Here is a 21,152-nt window from a genome sequence, read left to right on the forward strand (position 1 = left end):
AAGATTAAATCATGACTTTATCTCCTGGGTCAATATTCTGAAACGTCCCTTACGGAGACTATTTTCAGTTGCTGCAGAGATCCGGCTTCCCGTGGGTCTTCTTTCCATTCGTATTGCAGAATTCTTGTAAAACTTTCACTTGAATTACGGAAACTTCCCTGGAAACTCAAATAACGCCCACTAGAGGCTGTTATAAGTAGTGAAGTAAGTCGCCGAAACGATTGGGAATACGTTCTTGGAGTAAACGAGCAGTAGGAGCATTCAATGTACGTAACCCTGAGCGGCGGAGACAATAACCCCCATAATGCTCTTGCGATAAACAGAAGGATAAAGTATGAACACAGGGAAGCAATGAACACTCTCCCATGAAATACAACCAGAGTGTGGGAGAGAGTGGGCTTCCGTTTGTGTGTGCGTGCGTGCGTGCGTGCGTGTGTGTGTGTGTGTGTGTGTGTGTGTGTGTGTGTGTGTGTGTGTGTGTGTGTGTGTGTGTGTGTGTGTGTGTGTGTATGTGTGTGTGTGTGTGTGTGTGTGTGTGTGTGTGTAGTTGTTTTGTCATGGTGTGTATGGCGTACTAGTTAAGATGTGGGTGGAGTTTTAAAATGTTCCTGTAGTGGGTGATACACACACACACACACACACACACACACACACACACACACACACACACACACACACACACACACACACACACACACATTCACACACAAAGGTTGATCAATGAAAAAGACAAAAGAAGGAAAAAGCAGAGTTGACAATTTTCTACAATATTGGAGTCCTCTTAAAATCTCTCGATAAATGTGTTAAAGAGAGAGAGAGAGAGAGAGAGAGAGAGAGAGAGAGAGAGAGAGAGAGAGAGAGAGAGAGAGAGAGAGAGAGAGAGAGAGAGAACACCTTATATGAACCGAAGAAAAAGAGGGAGAAAGTAAGAAGAAAAATTATAGTGATGGTGATGATAATGATGGCGATAACAATGGCCATTTGAATAAGAAAAGGCGAAGACTCATTGTAGGAAATAGAATAAAGTAAATGAAACAGGACACATAAAGAAGATGAAGAAAAATAAACATGAAGTAAAGATACAATCAAGTAAAGTAACGAGAAACAAAACAAACAATGAAAAAAGAAAAAACAGAAAGGAGTTTTGAGAATTAAGAGAAAGAGAAAAAGAGGAAGAGAATGTCAGTCAAGGATGAAGGGAAAAAGTGTAAGAGGAGCATGAACCCGAAAAAGGAAAAAAAGAGGTGGAAAGGATAGATAAAGACATAAGAGGAATATTAACGAACGACGGAAGCAGGGAAGTGGAAAACGAGGGATGTGTCTGCGACGAAGGGGAAGAAAAATTGGGGAAGAATAAAAACGAAAAAGGAATAAGAGAAAAGCGCAAAACCAGATGAAATTAAAGGAAGGCAAAACAGGTGAGGGAACAAGAGTCTGATGAGAAACGCGTACCAAGAATTAAATCAAGAAGGAAAACAATCTAACAACACAAGCGGGAAATTAAGGAAGGAAAATTCTCACGGTTAAAGAAAATTTTTTGGCGTAAGAGGAAAAAGAAAGGAACAGGGAGGAAAATGAGAAAGGAACTAAAGATCGAGGAGGAGGAGGAGGTGGAGGAAGAGGAGGAAAGTTAATATATGTGTTGAGTAAATAAAGCATATTTTATCTTATGATAAGAATAAGGAGGAGGAGGAGGAGGAGGAGGAAGGAAGGAGAAGGTAGAAGGAGAAGGAAGAAGAAGGAGGAGGAAGACGGAGAAGGAAGAAGAAAAAGAAGAAAGAAGGGAAGAAAGAAACAGAAGAAAAGATGATAGAGGAAACGGGAAAGGAGAAGAACAAGAGCAAAAAAAACAACAACAAGAACAAAGAACAAAAAACAAGAAAAAGAAGAAAGAAAAATAAAGAAAGAAAAACAGAACGAGAAAACTTACAGAAACACGAATAAGAAAAAAAGAGAGAGAGAGAAAAAAAAAAAAGAGAAGAGAAGAAGAACAAGGAACATTACAGGAGGAAGAGAAACGAAAACAAGGCAACCCTCAAAGACGTAAGGGAGAAGTACAGTGCCGGAGTTGTAACGAGAGCATTCAGTATTCTCCAGATGGGTACACTACATCTCTACACGCCCCTCCCTCCCCTCCGTGCCCTTCTCCCCGCCTTTCTCCCCGCTCCGCCACACTCCCATCACTACCAAGTAAAGAAAACAACACGCCAACACACCACTTGGGAATAACACGTAAGAATATTCTCATATGAAGGACGGGGAGCCATTTTCCATCCTACCAATATTGTGTGTTGGGAGTTTTACGTGTTTGTAAGTCCCCCTGAAAAGCTGGAGGGTCTGGCTGGCTTACTTTTTGACATGTTTTGGGATGGTACATGTAAGTCTTAGTAATTGTAGTAGTAGTGGTGGTGCGAATAGTAGTAGTAGTAATAATGGTAGTAGATCATTGACCAGAGCTTTACTGTATCGTCATCACACTCATTATTTTTCCACATAATCAAGAACACCACACTTTTTTTGATACTTCGACAAAATGCTGCAGTTCATAATGAGTGATCACGAATAATAAGCAACCCAAATACGCTATTCTTATAACAACCTATCATTGAAAGGAAAAAAAAAAATAACATTCCGAGGTTCTTCACGAGAGACTTACACCATTCTCTCCGCCTTATCAAAAATATAAAGAGGGCTATTGTGTTTTTCCGTTAAAAAAGAAAAAAAGGATAGATTTATTTGGCTTCTTACTTCACCTGCTGTAAGGATGGTAAATATAGGTCTTCGTAACTTGCTACTAGGTTCTTCACTAGAGTTCTGGGCCAGTCTCTCCGTCTTATCAAAAATGTAAAGAGACGTACTGTGTTTCTCCTTTGAAAAAAAAAAAAAAAAAAGAGATTTATTTAGCTTACTTTTTTTATATGCCTCAGTAAATATGGGCTGGTAAACATTGGCCTTATATATATGTTTTCCTTCACGAGAATTCTAAGCCACTCGTTCAGTCCAGAATTGTAAAGATATGCGTTTTTTCTTCCTTTTTTTTTTTTTTTTTTTTTACGTTTCCAGAAAAGAAAAAAAATGTAAAAGATTTATTCACCTCACTATTTTACGTGCTTCTATAAATACCAAGTTCTTGCTGCTCGCTTACAAGACTCACGAGGTCCTTCATTAGAGTTCTGTGCGAGTATTTCCAGGAATTCCTCAGTGCTCACCAACAGAAGGCTTAAGAGACTCATCATTACTGTAAACCTTCGAAAAGGAACTGGCCAGAATTGTAGAGGAATGAATTTATTTGCCAGACCGAAGCGAGATCAATTTTACTCAACTATTAACCTGTCATCCGAAAAACTACGATGTGTTTCCCTCATCAACTGCAATAAATGTATGAGCCTTCTGTCATTACTGATCCACGTGGTCTACTGTGGCGTGGGTGTGTGACTAGTGACCTTGGCATTGAGAGGAGGGAAAGGGCTGTCTAGGTCAATAGAGGTGAGGGGAAAGGACTCATAATTTACGTGGTTTTATATATTGAGACTTGAGAGAGAAATATTAGAATGAAAACTGGAGGAGAGGAATGTAGACTAGTAGTAGTAGTAGTAGTAGTAGTAGTAGTAGCAGTAGTAGTAGTAGTAATAGCAGTAGTAGCAGTAGTAGAGGAAGACAAGGAAAAGAAAACTAAAAGGGAGAGTAAACTTTTATAACCAAAGAAACATTCCAGAGACAAAAGAATTTCAAGGGACAAAAGGAAACAGACGGAAGAGGTTTGTTAAGAGGAAAGAGAGAATTGTACCCATATAATTTAGTTTTGTCGAGCCTTTGTCCTGGATTGGTGTCAGCAATTAGAGAGAGAGAGAGAGAGAGAGAGAGAGAGAGAGAGACATACAAACAAAAATAAGGAAATTACAATCATAGTAAAAAGAGCAATAATAAAAGGAGGAATAAGGAAAAAGATATGAAAATAGTGAAAAGAAAAAAATCCTGAATAATAAAATAAGGTTGCAAATGAAACTGGCCACGAATTTTTCCGACACTGATGGATTTTCGCCACCAACAGAAAACGGGGAGTAAAGAATATGATTTTAAAGCGATAAGAAGGAAAGTTAAAAGAAATGCTTAAGTGGAGCAGGAAAATTAGTTACATACATATTGATTTTATTTTTTTGACTGCTGTAGGTTCTCATTAGGCTTGGTATCATCGTGCGGTGTAAGAATAAAGTATAATTTTGAAAGACCGTTGAAAAAAAAAAAAAAGCGTGATCGATTTTAATAACATGAGAACCTAAGAGTGTAAGAGAAGCTGCAAGAAGCCATCATATCTACACGTGGCTGTCCCTGTATGAAATAAAACTAACCTGACATAAGCATACACGTGGCTATGCCTGTATGAAACAAACCAAACCTAACTTAACCCAACCTAATCTAACCTAACATTCTTTCCACCTTTCATCCTCATGCATAATTTTTTTTTTCAAATCTTCCAAAGCTCCCGATTGCTTACACTAATAATCTGATTACTGACTCTTGACTACTTGGGATTTCACGTCTGGCCTTTAAGATTGTCTACGGTTACTGAAATAGAGGAAAAAGTATCATATTATTGGTAGTGGAAGAACTGACTACACACACACACACACACACACACACACACGTTCATTCATGCTTAAGAAGATTAATTTCATGTATCCGATCCTCAAAAGATCTCACAAAAATCAAGGTGATCTGAGACCCTTAATGTCCTTGTGAATATTGGACGAGGTTATTTAAAGACTCGGGCAGAGCCTCTCAGAGCCACAAAGGAGACCGTCAACTTTGATGTTCGTGCTTCAGCCGCGGGACAGACAGGAAGGGAAGTGTGCTCTCGTTTCCCTGTGTGCATCGTCTGGGAAAAGAAAGAGGAAAGTGTACCATGGCTGACAGATTCCTGGAGAGAGAGAGAGAGAGAGAGAGAGAGAGAGAGAGAGAGAGAGAGAGAGAGAGAGAGAGAATTTTTTTAATAATAATGAAGGTACAAAACTTTTTTATACGTGCGTGTGTGTATGTGTGTGTGTGTGTGTGTGTGTGTGTGTGTGTGTGTGTGTGTGTGTGTGTGTGTGTGTGTGCGTGGAGCAATGTAATTATTTCAGGCTTAATCTGATGTTATAATATTACATGTTACATAATGTATAATAAACGTCTTCCCTTTGGAGAGGATAATAATTTCCCCTGCGGGAGGAGGCGATGGAGGCCTCGGCGTGGCGGGAGGTTTTCCTGCCTCGGGGCGATGCACAATGTATTCAAATTTAGGCAGCATATCAAAGGGAAATATTTTTAAACTTATTGCTTCTTTATATTTCCACGCTACGAGTAGGTGGCGCTGGAGTTTTCTAAAATTAGCTCATTGAATGCAGTTTTTTAATACTTTCAATTATCTCTTTATTCTCTCACTTTCTTTTTTTGACATTTATTAATTTATCTATTTATTTATTTATTTATTTTATGTATTTATGTACTTGTTTATTTATTTTGTGTGTGTGTGTGTGTGAGTTTGAGTGTATGTGTGTGTGTGTGTGTGTGTGAGTTTGAGTGTATGTGTGTGTGTGTGTGTGTGTGTGTGTGTGTGTGTGTGTGTGTGTGTGTGTGTGTGTGTGTGTGTATGTGTGTGTGTGTGTGTGTGTTTGACGGGAACTGGCAGTGAAGATTTAACTCTGAATGAAGAGTATCACCGCTGGCTCCTGTTGACCTTTCCTTGCCGCTGTTAAAAATATGACAGACTTTTCCCACCCAGAGTTTGTGGAGAAACACGTTCAAGATCACATTCATCTCATGCCGTAACTGAGCCAGCTGTGAAAACTCAATAAAACTGATAAAAGTGATCACAATGAGAGAGAGAGAGAGAGAGAGAGAGAGAGAGAGAGAGAGAGAGAGAGAGAGAGAGAGAGAGAGAGCACGCACTTCGAATGAATACACCCCTTTAGTTACAATTGGCTTTCTTGAGCGGAGGATAATTGAAACTGACCTTATATATGATGCAGCTCAGCTTTCAGACTTCAATTAGTTTGCATGAATCGCCGATAAGTTTCCAAGGTTGTATGTTTTTAAAAAGTCAATATGCGATTAAATTCACCTTTCTTTATCGTCAGCCCCGTTGTTGCTCGCTCCTGATATTGAATTGTGAAACCTGCAGGCAACATGTTTACTCTTGCAGGAGGGGAGAGGGAGTCCTTTCTCTAGACTAAACTTTATTTTTAATGACTGCAGCTTTTCATTTGTTTTTTTTTTTTTTTTGCAGCTCATCCATTTTTTTTTTGTCCCATTTTTTTTTTTTTTGTTCATGTGAAAAAAAAAAAAAAAGCTTTCCAGTTCTCCTGTTCTCCTAGTCGCGGTTCACCCAGCACTGCATCTCTCCCAGGAATCAGGCGGTGTCAGGCTCTCACTGCGGAAATCACTCAGATAATTAATGCCTCACTATTCAATAGCAACATTAGCAACTGAGGCTCGAAGGACCTGAGGAAATCATGACAATTAGATGCAAATTAAACCCTCCCACACATCCCCTAGAACCATGAAGTACCTAAAACACAGATTAAAATTAGACGCAAACTTAAACCCACCAAAAAAAAACACCAGTAACCATGAAGAACCAGAAAACAGTCATGAAATAAGCCGCAAATATGAACCTTTACCCACAATCCCACGAACCATCACCACACACCACAGCGCAACTTTTACTAGTATATATAACCTCACTTCAAACAGCAGGCGTTATAATATAGCATCCCCAATCCCTCATCTTGCGGTCTGACCCTCCTTCTGTCCCGTCAATCGTCCCTTCCTTGGTGGCGCGATGTTCCCGCTCGGTGGTCACGAATGGAGAGGCGCCCAAAGCCGTGATCGCGATGTCTGTTGGTCAGCGGAACGTGCGGGACTCAACCTCCTCCAATTTCACAGGTTGATGAAATGCGCTGGCGGAAAATCATATTTCTTCCCGATGACTGATGACTGCTGATCCTTTGCGGGTGAGCAGAGTCAAGTGGGGCGAGATATGCGAGGGGAGGAGTGAGGGTCCCCGCAGTGGTAAAGGAGAGAGGAGGAGCGCGCGGTGAGAGAGAGAGAGAGGAGAGGAGAGGAAGGAAGATATTGTGCAGATGGGTACGTGAAATGGTCAAGAGCGGAATGAGGTGGGTAAAGAATAGACCATGAGAGGGAGACAGAGAGAGAGAGAGAGAGAGAGAGAGAGAGAGAGAGAGAGAGAGAGAGAGAGAGAGAGAGAGAGAGAGAGAATGCAGACACCCAAAGCCAAAATATACCCATGTTCTAATAACGTTATGGAATTGGAATACACTGTCAGTTGGTGAGTAAAAATGTTAAGCCTCACTGGTGCCTCAAGTCTGGCATGTCGAGGTGAACTGGCAAGCGGTGAGAGGCTTAAGTGTCCGGCGTGATTCATTCTCCGCCATTTGGGGAGTGAGGAGGGAAGGAAGCAAGGGAGGGGGAAAAGTTTAGTTGCTGTGCGTGCGTGTCTGTGTGTGTGTGTGTGTGTGTGTGTGTGTGTGTGTGTGTGCTGCATTAAGAATAAAAGTAATAAACGAAAGAGACGAAAGTTTAACACTGGGGAACACGCAAACGCTAAACGACTGATACACACACACACACACACACACACACACACACACACACACACATAGACAGACAGGGTGACTTAATACTCAATAAATAGACACAGTACGGAAAAATACGAAGATTGATGAACCCTGGACCACTGCAACGACCCCGCCCGTGTGTGTGTGTGTGTGTGTGTGTGTGTGTGTGTTTGTGTAATGGGGACTGTCTTGCAACCGGTTTTCCTGATGACTGCTTTTGGTATGCATGGAATCAAGATTACTTATGTGTGTGTGTGTGTGTGTGTGTGTGTGTGTGTGTGTGTGTGTGTGTGTGTGTGTGTGTGTGTGTGTGTGTGTGTGTGTGTACCTCCTGACGCATGCACGAAAAGGCGAATAAAGGAAAGAAGAAAAGAGGAGAAAGAGAATAAGATGCAGAATATGACCAGTAAAGATAAAAGGAGAAAAGGTACATAGAGAGAGAGAGAGAGAGAGAGAGAGAGAGAGAGAGAGAGAGAGAGAGAGAGAGAGAGAGAACAGGAAGAGTGGGAGGCGTAGGAGGCAAAAAGAACGAGAATAGAAAACGAGAGGACGAAGGAGGAGGACATGCACAGGGAAGCAGAAAGAGTAGGAGGAAGAGGAGGAGGAGGAGGAGGAGGATAAAGATAGAAAAAAAAAAAGGAAAGAGGATGGAAACAGAAGACTGGCTGGAGAGAAGGTGGTAGGATGGGAGGTAGGGAAGAATAAGTCTGGGATTGTCTGTGTCTGGCGATCGTCTGGGAGAATGGTTCTGCTCTCTTCCATATGCTCTTCTGCTTCTTATCTCGTAGAGTCATTGCCAAAAGTAATCAGCCGCACTTTCTTCCACTGTACTTCAACATCCCCTCTCTCAATCTTAAGTCAGATATATTGGAATGTGTCGTTTTTTTGTGGTTTTGCAGTGAGATTATAAGCGGAGAAGGATGATTGAGGGAGTGTTGGGAGAGAGGAAAGAGCTGCTCATGGACAAAAATAGTCAATCAGTCTCATTTCCACTGTATCTAATCTGTTGGAATATGTCATTTCTGTGTTTCTACAGGGAGATTATAAGCAGTAAATGTTTGAGGGAAAGTGTTAAATAGAGTGGAGGGGAGAGTTAATGGCTAAAAGTAATCAGGCACACTTCCTTCCTCTGTACTTAATGTTCCCGATCAATATTAAAGTCTGATATGTTGGAATAGTATCATTTATGTGGTTCTACAGAGAGGTTATAAGCAGAAAATGATTGAGGCAAAGCGTTAAATAGAGTGCAGAGGAAAGCTCGTGGCCAAAAGTAATCACCTTCATTCATTTCCACTGATATGTTGTAATATTTGATTTTAGATGGTTTTACAAAGAGTTTATAAGTAGTGAATGATTGAGGAAAAGTAAAAGTGTTAAACAGGACAGAGAGGAGCGCGTCAGGTTAATTGATTATGGCCATTACCGTGCCTGGTGAGTGTCAGGTGAACTGCATACACGCAATGTTTATGTTTGGTGGATGATTGATTGCATGAGTGAGTGAATGGCTGACTGACTGACTGATTGATAGAGTGAGTGATTGGTGATTGACTGAGTGAATGACTGAGTGACTATTATATTAGGGACACGAAACAGTCATTTAGCTCAACATAAGAATTTTTGTTGGAGTACGAAGATTGTTGAAGAGCGAAAGTAATAATGCATGAAAGATGAGAGTATAAATTTCTGCAATACAAAAGGACACTACCAAAGTGAGACCAGAATAAGTTTTTCTAGATTTTACAACGAAAATGTTCCTTGATTTTTTTTTTTTGTGGATTTGCATCGTATTGTATTGCTAGACCTCGTTATTTTCGTTAATAAGTAACATGGAAACTACCTTGCTACTTAAAAAGTATTATTAACAAACTATAAACTCCAGAAACTTCCTTATTCACTTCGGTAAACATGATCTGTTTCTTGTAATACCAGTCAAAGTGACCATTGTCTGCGTATCAGTGAAAATCAACCATTTCAGTGCCAGTAAATAGAAGCACCAATAAACACAGCCCATTTCAGTGGCATCAGTACACATGATTAATTTCACCACAAATAAACATGACCTATTTAAGCAGCACCGGAAGACATGACCCATATCAACACCACCAATAAACTTCTTTCAAAAACATCATTAATCATGACTAATTTCAGAAACACCAGAAGACATGAACAATATCACAGCCACCAAAGGGCATGACCCATTCCAGCACCACCTGTAGAAATTATCCTCGTGACCCTCGGCTCTATCACCCATTAGTAACACGCTCCCATGGTGGCCTGACGCTGTGCCAAGCCTGGAGTGGTGGCTGGCAATAACGCCCCTTGTGTGGTGTCGCGTCCTTCCTAAGTAAAGCATTGTGAACACCCCCTCACTGCTCACCCTCACGCCGCCTATTATGTGATATCATTCCCTAATTTCCTGCTTTGTTGTGGACGCGTGTTGTGTGTTGTGTGTTGTGGCCCCATTAGTGTGTTTCCATGGCTGTGCTATACGTACACACACACACACACATACACACACACACACACACACACACACACACACACACACACACACACACACACACACACACACACACACACACACACACACACTCACACACACACTCTCTCACTCTCTCTCTCTCTCTCTCTCTCTCTCTCTCTCTCTCTCTCTCTCTCTCTCTCAAATCGATATACAAATAGATAGATAGATAAATGGACAGACAGATAGATATTAAACAGACAGAAAAACACATAGATAGACAAATAAGTAGATAGACAGAGCATTATTATCATTATCTACTGTGATGAAAGAAGAACGTGTTGAATTGCATCACGGTAAAGGCTGATTGAATAATGTTTGAAAGCAGCGTTCATAATTATTAATATTGGTTCTCATTAATCAACAAGGGGTAACAAAAAAAATAGGTAAACAGTGCGAAGCTTTGACCATAAATTTAATAAAAGGCTCATTTCGTAACGCCAGAAAGTCATTGTTATTATTATGTTTTCATGCAGTTTATGTAAAGAGAGGAACGAGAGTGACCACGGTGATGATAATGGGGGGATATAATTAATGTGTTTGTGTGATTATGAGAGAGTGAAAGCAGGCCATTGCGTGGAGTTGTACTGGATGAGTGAGTGTAATAGTGAGAAAGAGTGGTGAATTACATTGAGTGTCTCTGTGGTCGTGAGTGAGGAAGTAAAGGGTCACTGTGATTCGCAGTTGACTGACTGACTGAATGACTGATTGGTTGATTGACTGACTGACTGACTGACTGATTGGTTGATTGTTTCAATGACTGTGGTGGTGAGGAAATGTGATGAGGTACAGTGAGGGATAGAATGAGTGTTTCGGTGAGATTATGAGTGAGTGAAGGAGAGTTATTGCTATTCATGGTGACTGCTTCCGGTGAGTAGGATTAGGCATAGTGGGTCGGATTAAATGATGGATAATGAATATAATGAGTGTTTCCGTTAGATAGTAAGTGAACTCGGTGGGTTAATTAAGCGTGTGACTTTATATTGTGAGTGAGTGTGATGGTGAAGTGGACCCGAGATATAAATGAAGAGACATAAAGAGCGTATTTGTTCTGTAATGGAGTGAGTGAGGACAACTCTTTATCATTCATAGTGAGCTTGTATGAACGGAATATGATGACGATGTGTTATAGCGAAGTTGCAGTGGAATGATAAATATAATAAGTGCATTTCTTGTTGTAATGAGAAATTTACTGCGAGGTATGGTGATGCAAGGAAACATGAGAAAAAGAGGAAGAAGAGTAGGGGGAGGGAAGAGCAATAGATTATGAGTGAAGAAGTAATCAAGAAGAGGAGGAGCAAGAAGAGCAGGAGAAGGAGGAGAAGGAGGAAGAGGAAGGAGAAAGGAAAAAAAAAAGACAGACAGAATATTCAGGTTATTACAAAAAAAAAAAAAACATCCATCTGAAGACAACACCCATGAAAGAAAACAAAATGAAAACAGATGACGCTCGGTGTGAAATAGTCAAAAATCCAGCAGTGTTTGGCTCGGTAGACAGCACGTGGTTGGAGAGACAGCAAGGGCGCCGAGGGGGAGCTTGGCAGGGAGTGGCTGGCGTGAGTTCAGGCAAGACAGGATATGAATTATTGATCGCTAACCAGCCTGTTGATGAAGTTACACGCTGCTTCTCGATATTATTTATATTGTTTTTGTGTGAAATATTATATCATTACTGGTGTTTTTTTAAGCCTTTTTACTGGCTATGTTTGTTTTTCGTAAACATTTAGATTACTGTCAGATTCTTTATTCTTTATTGATTTTTAAGTCTTTTACTGTTGTAGTTGTTCTTTGTTAGCATTTAGAGTAGAGTTTGCATGGAAATTCTGAAAAAAAAGGCGATAAGAACTTTATTTTGTCTTTTTCTTAGCTGCAGAACTATTTAAGAGTCTGTTGTATACGTAAATATGGGTATCTAGGAACTTGTGATGGTGGGGAAAAAAAAAAATTATCTAGGAAAAATCAATTTGTATGGAAGGCATAGAAAATAAACATAAAGCAGGACGTTTATTTTGTCATTTCTTGGCTACAAAACTATTTAAGTCTCTGCAGGTATATCAATATATAACTAAGAACTTGGAAGTGATAATAGAAAAAAAAAGTATGGAAAAATAGTTTGTATGGACACAGAAAAGAGAGGGAATTGGAAGTTTATTTTCATATCTTATCTAACAAAATCTATTGAAGGGTCTGAAGTATGAATAGATATCTAAGAACCCGCAAATGGTCACAGGAAAAAAAAAAAAAAGGTCTGTAAAAATAATTTGTATGGACGAACAAAAAAGAGAGAAAGTAGGAATTTAATATTGTCTTTTCTTTTGCCACAAAATTCTTTAAGGGTCCCCAGGATGAATATTCAAGAACTTGTGAGTGATTATCAGAGGAAATGTCTGGCAGGGAGAGGATTAAGGAAGTCTATTTATATCGCACATCTCTTTACTTTCTCGCGTGGTTATTAAGTTTGATATGCAGTTTCAGTATCATCTGTAATTTTTGCGTGAATTCATAATTTCATTTTACAGCGAACTTTTTTTCCTCTCTCTCTTTTTTTTTATAAGGAAGTTTCATTATTAGATGTTTCCGCTCTGTTGATGAAATTACCCTTTGCTTCAATATTCTTGATTTTTCTTCTTGCACTTTTCTAATAATACTTCAGTAGCGTTACCGTCAATAAGAGGTTTTATTTTTAAGTTGCGTGCTTCTGGAGTTCCTCACTCGCTGATAAAAATCCCACGCTGTTATTTCAAGTTTTAATTCAGTTTTCACATCATTACTACGTATTTTGTGAGTTACTGTTTTTGGAGGATGTTTTTTTTTTTCTTACGTGTATGTGTATCTCTCTCTCTCTCTCTCTCTCTCTCTCTCTCTCTCTCTCTCTCTCCTCTCTCTCTCTCTCTCTCTCTCTCTCTCTCTCTCTCTCTCTCTCACGTGTCTTACCACGTGTCTTAATCAGTTAAGAAAAGGGAAAAAAAATCTCCCCGTAAAATATTCATCTCAATATTAATCTTTAAACATATTTCTTTACCAAGAGTTTTCCCCTTAGAGCAATTTCAGCACATCACGTAAAGTAATTTGCACGATCACCTGCAAAACGCTCACCTGCGCTACACCAAGTGCCTTTTAAAGCGGCGTCCCTTCCCCTTTCTTGGGCATTTTATCCTGGTGTTAATCTTCTCACGTCTTTATTTTGCCTCCCCGCCCTTTGATATTCCCTTCACCTGCTTAAGTCTTATTTTCGGTCTTCCTCCTCCCAACTGGTATGTGCCATTACATCTCGTTACCTTTTTAGCCTCACGTTCTTCCGCCGACACCTAACACACCTCTGTTTCCATCGCACCCTTGGCGCCTCGTGTGTGTGTGTGTGTGTGTGTGTGTGTATAGGGAGGGAGAGTTGGTGAGGAGGGTGTGATATTTTCCGCAGCTCGTTTCTTTCTCTCTCTCTCTCTCTCTCTCTCTCTCTCTCTCTCTCTCTCTCTCTCTCTCTCTCTCTCTCTCTCTCTCTCTCTCATAAGAAAGTTTTAATTCAGTTTCACTCATTACTACGTATTTTGTGAGTTACTGTTTTTGGAGGATGTTTTTTTTCTTACGTGTATATGTCTCTCTCTCTCTCTCTCTCTCTCTCTCTCTCTCTCTCTCTCTCTCTCTCTCTCTCTCTCTCTCCCTCTCTCTCTCTCTCTCTCTCTCTCTCTCTGCGCTTGATGATGAACAAAGAAACAACTTTCATCATAAAATTAAAACAATAACAACATAAACAAGAACTAACACCTCTTCCCAGAACTCTCCATAATCTCTAGGAAGGCAAGTAAGCAAATTAAGAGAGAAGAAACTTGTGAATATAAGTACCTTAGTTCTTATTAGGCTACGTGCTAGTAATAGATTGATGTCATTTATATTAACAAGTTGAAAAAAAACAAAAAAAAAAAAAACATGGGAAGCATTTATTAAAGTGAAAATAGTAACGATACAGAATAATTATTGTGCCAGAAACTGCAAGTGGAATACGACAAAAGCGAGGCACAGGTAGCCATGGGAGTAAGTAATGCATATGGTAAGGCGCCGCATATTCGTGGTAATATGGCGCCGCTACAGTAATGTCAAAGAGTAATTTAAATTTTGGTGTGGTATGGGAAAATAATAGTAACAAAATTATGGCTAATGAAATTGCTATGGCAATAAAGTGAATGTTGAAAATACGAGATATTTGTTACTACAGCTCGGATTTCTTGTCTCAATAAAGAATAGTTTATGCAGGTATGATATCAATGACATTGCTTGAGTTCACGTTTTACAGGTAATAACACCAGTTAACACACACACACACACACACACACACATACACACACACACACATATGAACCTCAGAGGCTTTAGTTGGTGCCCGAGGGCAGTGTTCGGAGCTTCGTTTGTTCACGCTGCAGCGAGAGTCCAGCATTGATTGGTCCGTGGCAGTGGTGTCGCCGCGAACGGACAGACGCGGCGCCAGTGCTGGGACAGGTGCCAGGGGGCGCTGCCGAGCCTTACGTCCCGCATGTTGCTCCGCCCTTGGTCCTGGTTCAATACTGGTTCACTTCTGGGCCGCTTTGACCAAATGACTGGTTGCTGCCTCCGGTGTCACTGTCTGCGTCAACACTGCACGAGGCATGAATTCCTGAGGACAGAATTTGCTGTTTTCCGATCCACAGATTAAACTTTGACTTTACAACATAAACCTGTGGACTAGTAAGCCTTGTTTTATTGTGTGTTTTGTCAGTGTTGCAGCAGCACGTGTTGCGGGCTGTTGTGAGCAGCGAGTGGCGCCACGTGACGGACGAGACCACAGCCAGTATTAACAACTCCACCATATCGTCTTATGAAATATTCGGTTATCGCGCAACAAGTTAAAACTTTGAATGCAAATTATGCAAAACAAACTGAAAGGTTTTTCAATTTAATATATATATAAGGCTAATCATATCATGCAATATTCTATATTCCACGAAATAATTTCCGTGACGCGAAGCCTGAGAAAAATATGATAATTATCATTTCAAATGTGTGAAAAATACAGTTCTCAAATTCAATTAAAAAGTTTAATAACGTTAGTAATGTGGAAGCTTTTGCCTTTGTGGCATTGCAGTTTTAACCCAGTGTGACCAAAATTATAGAACACCTGCATTACTGAGTGGTGTCGTTTGATAAGGCGCGAGAAGCAACGGTGCATCACTGCTTCACAAAAATGATAACACCAATCACAACCATAATGAATTGACACAAAGCATTGCTGCTCATTAACAGTATAATGTGCAGAGCAGGAGTCCCGGCAGCACACGCCACGCGGGTCTGCCTTGCCGATGTCCCGCTCACCCAAAGAGAATGGTTATGTGCCGAACTAAATCAATGAGTTGTGACCTCTCGCTTCGACAGGAGCGGGACGCCAGATATTCTGTTCTCGTGTGTGTGTGTGTGTGTGTGTGTGTGTGGTGTGTGTGTGTGTGTGTGTGTGTGTGTGTGTGTGTGCTTGCTGCAATACTAGAAATGGTCAAAGTCAGACACCAACAATGATAAGAATAATGATTTGGAGTAATAATTAGAAAAGAAAATATCAAAAGTAAACAAATAAACGTTAAAAAAGAAAAGAAAAAGAATACTCTGCAGCTGAAAGCGAGGAGGGCCTGAGGTGTGAGATTAAGACCCAACCCGAATATAATCAAAGGAGCAGCCTGATTTTTCCCACGTTCCTGAGATTCTTTCCGGAGCCACAAAGATTTCACACACAGGCGGAAGCAGGCGGGGAAAAGGGAGCTTCATGGCTTAAAGCGGCGAGGAATGCGGGGCGGCGGGACTCGTGGTGGCGGCGGCGTCCTCTGACTGGTGGGGCGGGACGGGGATCTGTGTAAGGATTATGAATTACGGATCACAATAGACTCCTAAGTTTCGCTCAGTAAGCTTTGCCTCAAGAAGTACTGAAGGGTATTGTGATGTAAGATGGACTGTTTTCTCCCTGCTTCTCGTCTGCTCAGAAGTATTTCAAAGTGGGGAATTATGATACATAAAACCTCTCAAGTCTTCCTCTCTTTCTTCTGCCGGGTGGATCCATCTCCAGCATACTTCTCCCCTATAAACTCATCGGTTCTCTTGGCATGCTCTCAGAACACCTCAGTCTAGCTGGAGAGGCGAGACTGAGGTGGTCTGGGAGTGTCAAGAGAGACGATTAGAGTGTGGGGAGGAGGGTGCTGAAAATGTTTTTAACACAGCAGAAGAAAGAGAGGAAGATTTGAGAGAAAGTTTATGGATGCAGTGAAAGAAGACAGGCTTGTAATGGGTGTGACTGAGAAAGGTGCAGAAGACCGACTGCATTGGAGAAGGTTGATCCGCTGTGGCGACACCTGACGGGAAGACCTGAAAGAAGAGAGAACTGTTATCCTGATTGTTGCTCAAGATTCTTAGCTTCCAACCATTTTCCTGCTACATATTGCCGGCCCTAGAACTCGGTCAGTCTTAACATAAAGCAGCTGAAAATTATTAGTTACGGATCTTTCCACAAGCGGCTGACATTAAACACCGAAGCATTTATTCAGGGTGAGATTACAATGATGAAACAAAATCTACCTTGTATTGTTCTGCAGACAGTGTGACAGCTGAGTAAATGTTGACGCCCTCAGTCTGTCTCCATATGTAAATAACGACGATCTGCTTCAAAAAATGGTTGTGTTCGGTGGCTCTGTCCTGCATCATTATAGTTATTCATGCGGGTTCTATTAACTTCAACGCGTTTGATAATTACTAACGAGATAATTGTGCACTCAGTTGTTTATGGGGCAATTATGTTTTTTTTAGGTAGAACTTTTAATAATTTTCGTGCATGATGAAAAGCTTTGTTATCAGGGTTACGAGCACCGCCGCAGCTCACCCGCCTCTTGGAACACTCACCCCGCTGCCTCTGAGTCGTCACTTTCCTTTCCAGTAATAAAAAGAAGTACCAGTTCAGCTCTCGTAATCATCAATATCTCACTTTATTATTAGCTACTTGTATCACCGCAGGGGAATAGATAAAAAAAAAGTCTGTCACCCACATGGAAAAAGACTTGTATCTATCTGTCACCACGGAAGGAAGAGGAAATTAAATGTGTAATTATCAATGCAGAGAAGAAAAAATTATACGTATTACTGATGAGTGGTGGAGGAAAGATCAGTGTCTATTGCTCTAGGGGAAAAGACCTCAATGTATTTTACCACAGGAGGGAAAAAGACCATTAACCAAAAAAAAAAAGGCATATATCTAATAACAGAGAAAAAAAGTACATGATTCATTAACAGAAACAGTATTTACTACCATACTCAGAAAATAATTGTTACATCACCACGGAGAAAAAAAAAAAGAAACTTATACTACTACCACAAGAGAGAAAAAAAAAACGGCTGAAAAAACAAACAAAAAAATTGAAAAGATCTTTTTATATTACCGCGAAAGGAGAAAACTAAGCAAACCACACACACACACACACACACACACACACACACACACACACACACACACACACACACACACACACACACACACACACAGAAACAATTCCCCGCGGCGACGCAACTTCACGCTCCCAAAAGTCTGTGCAATTTTGGCTGAAGCTCAAACAGGCCAAGTATGATTCTGGCCAGACGTATTCACTAACTTCGCGGCATTAACGCATACCTGTGAAGAGTTGCATCACCCGAGCTGCTTCCTCCTTTCCTCCTTTGCTTCCTCTCCTTGGGGCGAGGTGCACCTGGCCGTAAAGGTGAGTTTCCGCCTCTCGCTAATTAAGGTGCTTCGCTTTGCTGAACGACGCCTTTTGTTTCACTTGTGTTATAATTTTTTTCTTTTGTTGGAGTTTTTTTTTCTGTTATTGTGTTATGTTTTTGTTTTTTTGTTTTTGTTCTACTCTCATAATAATTTTTTCTTTATTTTTTTCTGTTTCGAAATATTTGTCTTTTTGTTCTTTATTTTGCTGCAAGTTTTTTTTTTTTTTTTCCCATTTTATGTATGCATCGAGAATACATTTTTCTTTACTTCCTGGACCTTTTCTTTTCTCTGCTTTGTCTTTCCTTTTCTTTCCTGGTGCTCATTTTAATCTGCCTTTCATCACCATAACGCACAATGTACACCATCACACTCATTTACGAAGAAAGGAAACGTGAAAATCTTCATAAATGTATACAAAAAAAAAAAAAAAATACTTCATAGCCTGAATTTGCATAACACGGCAGGCGATCATAATCCCTCACTTAGAGAACAATCCTCACCGAATAAGTACACAGCTTTGAAATGCAAATCATCACTCAAAATAACATGTAAATGAGAGCGTGGAGTCTTTGTCATAATCTACTTACGTGTGTGTGTGTGTGTGTGTGTGTGTGTGTGTGTGTGTGTGTGTGTGTGTGTGGGAGGGAGTTGTACGTGTGGGTTGCTTGGTGTGAGAATGTAGGTATGTGTGTATTTGTGTAGGAGTATTTCATAAATGAAGAAAAAAAAATTTGCTCTTTCTCCTCCCTCCTCCTCCTCCTCCTCCTCCTCCTCCTCATCCTCCTCCTCCACCTCATCATCAGGAACAGCAAACAAGTCTAGCCTCCATTTTACAATCTCTTTCCCTCTTCACTTACTCAAGGAGCGACAAATGAGATGTACCCTTGTCCCTCTTTATTAATAGTTATCCCATATTCACTCATAAAAAGGAAAAGAAATTCATACACACATCTGTCTGGATCCCTTTTAATGCCGCCCATACCAGAAAATCGGTGGAACATGCATGAAAACATCAACAGGCGGCATGTGTAGGTGGTGAACGGAAGGCTGGTGTGTAATTTGCCATAGTAGATGAGTCGTGATAGGTGAGTAGGGATGAACTGGTCATGTCACGGTGCGTCACGTATGGCAGGAGTCAGCAGGGCGTCGCTGAGTTGTGGTGACGTGCGTGGCTTCCATATTTACGTCAATAGTGTGTTTACTATAGATCACGAGAGAGAGAGAGAGAGAGAGAGAGAGAGAGAGAGAGAGAGAGAGAGAGAGAGAGAGAGAGAGAGAGAGAGAGAGAGAGAGAGAGAGAGAGAGAGAGAGAGAGAGAGAGAGAGAGATTCACTTCCATAACAACACACTGCATCTCTTCATTTGCTTCCATAAATATGTGTTGTTTAATGTTGTTCAAGCTGATTCCTACCTCCCCTCCTTCCCTCCTTTCCTTCTACCCTCCCTCTTTTTGTCATTTCCTCTCCACGCTTTCTATTCCTTCCTTTCCCTCTTTTTATCTCTCTCTCTCTCTCTCTCTCTCTCTGCCCTTGACTTTTCACACACACACACACACACACACACACACACACACACACACACACACACACACACACACACACACACACACACACACACACACACACACACACACACACACACACACACACACACACACACACACACACACACACACACACACACACACACACAACATACTATAGGAAAGGTGACAGAGAAACAAAAAGTGAAAATAGAAATGGTGTATCTTTTTATTTTCTTTCTTTTCTAATACAGATATTCCACAGAGTTTCCATCCAGTAACTCACCGTTGTATTCATGACCTAATCTGACCTCCTTTTCTCCCCATGGCAGGCAGCACCTCCATCTGGCTCACCGTGACTTTCACCATTGAGCGGTACATTGCCATCTCGCACCCAATCAAAGGCAAGGTAAGATATATCGCCCTTCCTGATTGGTTGCTCTTGATATTCCTTGTCCTCATCCTGTTCTCTGCGTGTCCCTTCCCTTCCTGCAACCTTGGCCTCTATTAAGGGTTTTCTGCTCATCGTTCTGTATTTAGTTCGTGGTGTTGGGGGTTTTTTGTGTTTATTTTTGTATGTGTGTTTTATGCGCTTAATTCCACGTACACGTAATGGTGGAGGGAATGGATTGATGTGTTGTCGGGTGTTTGGTGCGTGTGTCAATGGATGTATGTGCGTTGTATTTCACGTGGTCAAATTTACTCGTGTGTGTGAATTTACGTATTCATTCAAGTTCCTCTTTTTTTTTTTTTTTTCCATTTCCTTTTTTTTTTTTTTTTGTTACTGTGCACTGCACCACGAGTATAAGATAATGAACGTATATATGTATGCAAAAAATGTCTGTCTGTCTTCGTCTGTCTGTCTGTCTGTCTGTCTGTCTGTCTGTCTGTCTGTCCGTCTGACTGGTTGGCTGGCAGGCTGGCTGGCTGGCTGGCTGGCTGTATATATGTATGTATGTATGTATGTATGTATGTATGTATGTATGTAGCACATATTTCGGCTGGCCACACACTATTGGTCCTCACTTATTTTATTCATTCACTTTAGAATATACACACCCATCAAAATCATAAACGCTTGCATGCTGTACGTACGTATGCATGTATATATTCATAAAATGCATAATACATTTATGTAAAATAAACTGCATACGCTTAACTAACAATAAATAAATCTCTACACACATATATTCATCCACGTAGAATTAAATAGAAAAAGACAATTTACACCTTTCGAAATTTCATGTTCAGCGAGCGAGCAAGCGAGGCAAGCGCGTGTCACGTTTCTCATAACTCTGCCTCGCCTAGTGGCCGTGATGTATTGCCGTGATGCGAGAGGTGACGGAGCTGCTGTGACGGGGGTCGATGAGTGCACTGCGGCGGGAAGGGGAGAGGACGCGGGGAGAAGATAGAGGAGGACACCACCAGGGAGAGGGATGAAGTTAAGTGGCTAGGGATGGGGACTGTTACATGGAGTTAGAGGGATGAAATAAAGGAATGGGAGGGGTGAGAGAGAGAGAGAGAGAGAGAGAGGAGAGAGAGAGAGAGAGAGAGAGAGAGAGAGAGAGAGAGAGAGAGAGAAAGGTGGAATTGAAAACGGATGAACTGGAGAGATAGGACAAAACAAGGATGAGGTTCGGTAAGGATGGGTATGAGAGGGACGGTGCGGCAACAAAGTGGGGAGCAGAGTGTTGGCGTGGCTTGGCTTGGCTAGAGAGAGAGAGAGAGAGAGAG

General features: G+C 40.9%; 1 protein-coding gene across 1 annotated transcript in view; it reads left to right on the forward strand.

Annotated features, from left to right (window-relative positions):
- Positions 1 to 21,152, forward strand: part of LOC135104374 (FMRFamide receptor-like) — a 92,767-nt gene that overhangs the window by 19,184 nt on the left and 52,431 nt on the right. The window contains exon 2 of the mRNA XM_064011736.1: positions 19,751 to 19,827. Coding sequence (XP_063867806.1) covers positions 19,751 to 19,827 — 77 coding nt within the window. The remainder of the gene's footprint in view (positions 1 to 19,750; positions 19,828 to 21,152) is intronic.

Source organism: Scylla paramamosain, chromosome 10, assembly GCF_035594125.1.
Source record: "Scylla paramamosain isolate STU-SP2022 chromosome 10, ASM3559412v1, whole genome shotgun sequence".
Classification (NCBI taxonomy): Eukaryota; Metazoa; Arthropoda; class Malacostraca; order Decapoda; family Portunidae; genus Scylla; species Scylla paramamosain.